The sequence below is a fragment of the Orycteropus afer genome, unplaced genomic scaffold (assembly GCF_000298275.1).
Source record: "Orycteropus afer afer isolate SDZICR_OR568_19922 unplaced genomic scaffold, OryAfe1.0 scaffold00650, whole genome shotgun sequence".
Classification (NCBI taxonomy): domain Eukaryota; kingdom Metazoa; phylum Chordata; class Mammalia; order Tubulidentata; family Orycteropodidae; genus Orycteropus; species Orycteropus afer.
Window position 1 is genome coordinate 525670 of NW_006922237.1, and position 7173 is coordinate 532842.

Consider the following 7173-nt stretch of genomic DNA (forward strand, 5'->3'; position numbering starts at 1 on the left):
TGTTTAATTCTGTTGTCCATAGGATCACTATGAGTTGGAGCTGACTCAATGACACCTAACAACAGCAATAATATGTCTGTCTGCTATTCCATACTATAAACATATTTTTTTGAGAACATTTTTATTTTTCTAAAATACTGCTTAGGTATATTTTTATTTGAAAATGTACAAATTTCATATTTTATTTTTTGTTCTGATAATTTTACTATAAAATGAGATAAAATCTCTCCTTTGTTTGTCACAAAGATCATTAATGGACAAAAGTTTTCTCCAAATATCTTTATTCAAATACTTATGAATGTATCTGATAATGTCAATAAGTCTGTGACCATAGGCCTCAACATTTCACTCAAGCAAATAATGACTTAGTAAAAGTAGTACATGTTTTGATTCCTTCATCAACTGGGGCCACCTATTGATGAGAGAAAGGATGGATATTTTGGAGATTGTTTTCCTTAAAGGTAATTATTGACTTGGTTGGAGCTTCTTTTCTGAGACACAAGAGTGGGTCTTGCTTGAAATTTTACTAAAGTGAAGGAATAAGTTTGGAAGGTCCTGATTGGTTCTTCCCAGTGACCAGGTTCTTATCTCTGAGCATTCCCAATATAGACCAGCTGTATCACTATTTCTCATGCATATGCTACTTTTCATTCGATTCCCAAGCCCTTTAGCTTGCTATTTCCCACACAATCCTTGTTGTTATTGTTAGATGCCTTTAAGTTGGTCCTGACCCTTAGGAACCCTATTACAACAGAACAAATCACTACCTACTCCTGTGGCATCCTCCAATCATTGGTGGCTTTGAGCCCAGTGTTTCAGCTACAGTGTCAATCCATCTTGATGTAACTCTTTCTCTTTTCACTGACCCTCTACTTTAGAGAACATGATGTCTTTCTTTGGGGACTGGTTCCTCCTAATAATATTTCTAAAGTAATTGAGACAAAGTATATCTTGTATTCTAACGAACATCCCAAAATGTAGCCAGAAACATTCTTTGCCTTACTTTAAAAGTTTTTCTTGAACTAATCTTGTTTGTGTCCCCTTGCCAATATTAGAAACTATCACACATTAATGAGATAATGTGTATAAACTGTAAAAGTTGAGTTCCTGAAGTATTAAATGGATGAATAACTTGGAATGTCTGAATTTGTGTATATGATGGGGAGAGAGATAGAGAGATAGAACACTGAGTTTCAATGTGTGCAGATGGGGATGAATGGAAGCTTTCCTTGAGTTTTTATTTTCACTGACTTTTCTTTTACTGTTTTGACTTAATGATACATCCTTGTCCTCTTATAAAGTGTACGGGGCAATGTATGTCAATCATTTTTTTCTTTCTTTGTTCTATTCTCCCACCATCGGTTCCAACAAACTTAAATCTGACAACAAATACTCTGGTCTAAGTCATTACTTACAAATCATTTTTCTTATTGATCTACCCCTACATATCTAGGTTACTTTTGTCATTGATCCATATTTTGACTGTAATGACTGTCTTTGTTTCACATTTCCCTTGATGTCATATTTCTTCCTGTCTTCTCTAATATTAATCCAAGCTAAATATATGTTTCCTACTATTGTTCAGAAATCTAGATGAACACAAACTTGGAAGGGTTTTCTGAATTGTTCTGTGTCAAATTTTAGCATTTTGGGGTCTCCTGAGAAACAGTGATTAACCAATGTAATGGGGAGATAGACAGTAAAGTTAGAACAAGAAAATGCCCAGAAACGCCAGGGCCTTTAAGCTGGGCTGCAAATTAGTGCCATACAGCAAAGGTCTGTTTAGAAATAGAGCAGGGGATATAATTTCCTTGAGCTTCAAAGACAGGTTAATTTTTTGTAATTTATTTTATTTTTTGTTATGGATAGTATTTAGAGTAGAATATGCACCAAATAGCAATTTCTATATGTACAATTCAAAGACAATGATTGTGTTCTTTCAGTTGTAAAACCATTGTCAACATCTTATTCCTAATTGCTCCTCTCCCATCAAAATAAACTCACTACCCCCAATGGTTCCTATCCATTTTTTTTTTATTGTGATTTGGGTGGAAATTTACAAAGCAGAATTGTTTTACCCTCAACAGTTCATGCACATTCGATTTCACATCCTGATTACAATCTCCAACCATAAAAACTCTCCTCCCTGCCCCCCGTGACTACCCCTTCCCTGTGCCCTTCTTATATTTTGGATTGGTATTTGCCGTTTGAGCCCACATATATAAGTGAACGACTGTAATTCTTGCAATGTCACATGAGATTATATTCTGCTCTTCCAAATGATGTGCCCTTCAAAAATAGGCATTAAACAGATGATCCATAGGATTAAATATGTCTGTTGCATTTTACAGGATTTTCTAAATGCTTTTGTTGCTGTTGTTGTTGTTATGTGCCATCGAGTCAAACCCGACTCATAGCGACCCCTCCTTGGGTTTCCGAGGCAGTATCACTACGGAAGTAGGATTGCCCAACCTTCCTTCCGAGGAGTGGCTGGTGAGTTTATAGTTTGGAATATCAATAAGTAAAAAAAAAAAAAAAAACCTGGCTCTGATTCAGAACATCAGAACATAAAACTTCAAAAGCAAACTATTGATAAAATAGAATGGATGACCTTGACTCACCGGGCTCATTTGACCTGCGGGTGCCAGAGGAAGGAGGACATGAAATTCAGAATGTATATAGACAGAAAGAAAGATCACAGAGAATTAATTACACTATGTACACAGGTTCTCACAAGTTGTCATGGCTGTCATTGCATACATAGCTTCATTATCAAAACAAGGTATAGATTCAGAATGATGAATGGTCAACCATTCCAGAATTGAGCTCTCAAGAAAATATTGAGCCAGGATGCTGTCAGCTTTGTCCGTAAGTAGCTGAATTATACTGACACTATATCTAGCTCTGACACAAAAAATAATACTAGACATTAATCTTGCCTAGAAAACCTACCACCTCATAAATGATTAGATGTTAGACAATAATTACACACTATCATATTTGATGTTTTTAATGACTCAGTCACATTACTGAATATATTATCATATCTTCATTTAATCATTTGATGTCTGAAGTAATTTGGATAATCCATAACTTTTTCATGGCATTTTTCACTTCTGCATTCCTTAGTGTGTAGATGAGTGGGTTGAGAAAGGGTGTCCCAATGGTATAAAAAACAGCCACCATCTTGTCCATGGAGAAAGTGGTTGGTGGACGTGTATACATGAATATAGTTGGACCAAAGAATATGATGACTACAAAGATGTGAGAGGTGCAAGTGGAAAGGGCTTTTTTCCTCCCTTCTGCACTGTGGTTTCTCAGTGAACGCAAGATAATAAAGTATGAGATCATTAGAAGCACAAAACCACTCAAGCAAATAACCCCGCTATTGGACACCAACAGTAGGTTGATCACATAAGTATCCATACAGGCAAGTTGTAACAAGGGTTGCAAATCACAGCAGTAATGATCAATCAAATTGGGTCCACAGAAGGGCAGTTTCAAGGCCAGAAAAATCTGAGTTATAGAATGAATAAAAGACCCAGTCCAGGCCAGAATAATCAAGGTGGTGCACACCTGTCGTCTCATGATGGTTGGGTAACGCAAGGGTTTACAGATGGCCACATAGCGATCAAAAGCCATGAGGATGAGAACAAAGATCTCCATACCACCAAATAAATGCAGTACAAAGACTTGCATCATGCACTCATTGTAGGATATGACTTTCTTTGCAGAGACAGCATCCACAATTAGCCTAGGGGCTGTGGAAGTTGAAAAGCAGGTATCAGCAAAGGACAAATAAAATAGGAAGAAGTACATGGGGCTCCCAAGAGCACGGCTGAACTTGATGGTCACAATAATGAGCAAATTGCCCACCATAGTTCCAGTGTAGAAAATTAAGGCAATTACGAACACCATTTTCTGCTTTATAGGATCTTGTGTCAATCCTAGGAATATGAACTCAGTTACACTCTTGTTTTGTTGCATTGTTTCAGTAGATATGAGGAAAGTAGAGGTTAGAAACAGTCTGCAAGGAGAAAAGTAACCATTTTATGAGATGGCTATTGCACTGGGAGCCCAAACACCTATGTTTGATCTTGAAACTTCTATTTCCAGTGGGTAATAATGTAGCTTTCTGCAAACATAACAATGTTTGTGAGGATTGCACAAAACCAGGCTATATTTTGTTCTCTTTGTTGGACCCAACTTGACAGCATCTAACAACAACAGCAATAACATATGCCAGAAACCAAATAAATTGTTTATGTGAATTTTCAGTTTTATTTCTCAAATTGTAGTAAAGTCCAAAGAAAAATAACTGCTGAATGATAAAATACATTTATAACACATATGTCTCTTTGTTAGTTATGGTTGTCTGTCAACTTGGCTGGGCCTGGTTGAGTGGCTGGGCAGCTCGTGGTAGTTATTCCCCATGATGAAAGAGGCAATCAACTCCACGGTGGGATCTACCACAAGCAGCTGAGTAGCTGCCTTTGTGAAGTGGTCTGCTTCCTGTATATAAAGAGAAGCCTTGGGAATGGTCTCTAGCTTACGGCATGCTTGGACCCTGCATGTAGCCATGTCATTGTTCAGCAGCCTGCCATGCTCTGCCAACCTTGAGACTTACAATGGACCTAAGTTAATGCCCTGCCATGTAGTTTGGTAACATCTGGACTGTGGCTTTTTACTTGTCAACTTTGGGGCTTCTCAGCCTTAGCAGCCAGCAGCTGAGTGAAGAAACGCCTCTAGCTCCAGTGGGCTGGAAGCAGGCGGCAGAGCTGGACCCCAAGGTTGAGGAGCTTTCACCCAGTCCCTAGAGCCTGGCACTTTGAACTTGGACTTAAAGCCTCCAAATTGTAAGAGCAAACTCCTGTTTGTTCCCATTGGTGGTATATTTCTTGTCAGAGCAGCACTAAGTATCAAGAACATCTAGGCATAATTTTTCCAAATAAATTTTACCATTCCATCTCTAAAAAGATTGATTACAAGTGAATAATGGGCAAAAGAGCCAATTGTAAGAAATCCTGTCCTTTTGTAAAGAATTAAACATATGAAAATATGTTTGTATTAATCACAATTAAAGACACTAACATTAAAATTTCAACTGAATATCTTTTATACCTATCAGATTAGAACAGTGATTTTTGGGGGTAGACGTCTGTTAACATCTAGTACTGGCAAGTGTTGAAATCACCGACTTCATGTATCTTTGGATGGTGTTTAAGTGAGTGCAATCTCTTAGGGAGGTGTTTTGAAACATCTGTAATTTTACTACTGTATCAGCTACTGATTCAATTTTTGTAGAAACACTTCCATGAACAGACAATCACTGTGGCCCTTTTCATGGTACAAAAGTTAAGAAAGAACTTAAATGTTCATCAGAAGGTATTTTAATAAATCAGGTATGGTTCTTTTGTGCAATCACTAGTAAAGAAAAAAAAAAGCACGTATGTATTCAAAGGTATTTAAAATACATTGCTGAATAAAACAGCAAAGGGCATAAGCCTGTGCTTAGAATGATATTATTTCCATTAAAATCAGGAAAATATACACCCCACATACAAACTTTCATATAAATGAATTCTACTGAGAAAGCTGTAAAGAAAATTATGTTAATTGAAATCAGTCTCTGGGGAGAGACTTTGCATTCTAGGCAATGGGGCTGGAGGGAAAGCTACTTTTAGAGATGTGTTTGTTGATAATATTTGAAAATATGTCTAATGTGTATTTGCAAGAGAAGAAATATTTTTAAAAAATATCATCATAGGAGATAGTCTGATTAACTCATTTAATCGGCACATCCCTGAGCCTTCCAAATGCCTTGTAATGTAGGCAGGAGCTTCCACAATATTCATAAGGCAACACAAAATTCGAAAAGTTTGGGGAAGGCAGTGAGTCAGGTATGGTGCAGATGTGAAGTCAGTGTTCTTTAAGCACCATATACACCAGTACACAGCACAGTAACTGAAGGTTCACGTGCCTTACATGAAATTTTCCAGGTACACTCTGTTTTTAAACACTTCAGCAAAGACAATTAAAAATTGTTTGCAATTTCTATCAATTGGATAATATATATGTATGTGTCTTAGTATATTGAATGTTACATATATAATGGAATATGTTGTTTAGTGTCTTCATTTCTGAATCACAAGCCTGCGGCCAAATGCATCGATTTTGATTCACAGCAACACTATACCACAGAATAGAAGCATCCCATTTGGTTCCCTGTGCTGTAATTTTTAGGGGAACAAATAACTGGGTATTTTCTAACACAGAGCCATGGATAGGTTCATACTACCAACATTTCAGTTAGCATTCAAACACTTAGTCATGTACCATGAGAGTTCTTTACATGTGTATGTGTGTGTGTGTACTTATTTATACATATATATATATATATATATATATATTTGTGAGTGTTTATACATACATACATATGTGTATATAGATGTATATACATATACAGATATACATGCATGTGTTTATACGTATAAACATATGTGTGTTTTGTGTATTTATATGTATCTGTGGGTGACACAAAGGATTAAGTGTTCGTTTATTATCTGAGAGGCTGGTGGTTGAATCCACCCAGAGACACCTCAAAGACAGGATTGGTGATGTGCTTTCAAAAGGTCATAGCCTTGAAAGCCTTACAGAGAACGGTTATACTCTGTACTCACAAAGTCCCCATTAATGAGCATCAATCTAATGGCAACTAGTGACAGAAACAACAACAGCATATAAATGTACACAGAAACACACACACATGCACAAACAGATGGCTACGCACATAATTCATAACTCAATTAATTGATGTACATTAGACTTATATACAGTATGAATAACATATTAAAACAAAAGAACATAAGAATAGGAATTTTTGTGTGTTCATAGCAGAATTTCAACATAGAAAAGAAGTAGGTGCCTAGTAAATCTTTGTTTAATGTGGAAAAGAATTAAGGAGCATTTCCCAGAGTTACAATTCTATAAGGTCCCACCACATTATGTCCCCAGGTGCCTTGCGGAGATGTAAAGAGTGTACCTACACTGACCATGGGAAAATCCTCATCTTCATGTAGCTTTTCTGGAAATCTCAAACAGAAAGTATTTCTATTTGCTAATCTTCATCACTCACTTTGAACAATAGCCCTTACCTTGTAGAGCTCTACACTA

General features: G+C 36.7%; 1 protein-coding gene across 1 annotated transcript; it reads right to left on the reverse strand.

Moving 5' to 3' along the window:
- Window positions 1-3057: 3057 nt before the first annotated feature.
- LOC103210771 (olfactory receptor 4C11-like) lies at window positions 3058-4023 on the reverse strand. Its single transcript, XM_007956684.2, has one exon. The coding sequence runs from the start codon at window positions 3985-3987 to the stop codon at window positions 3058-3060; it is 930 nt and encodes a 309-aa protein (XP_007954875.1). The 5' UTR covers window positions 3988-4023.
- Between the last annotated feature and the right edge of the window lie 3150 nt (window positions 4024-7173).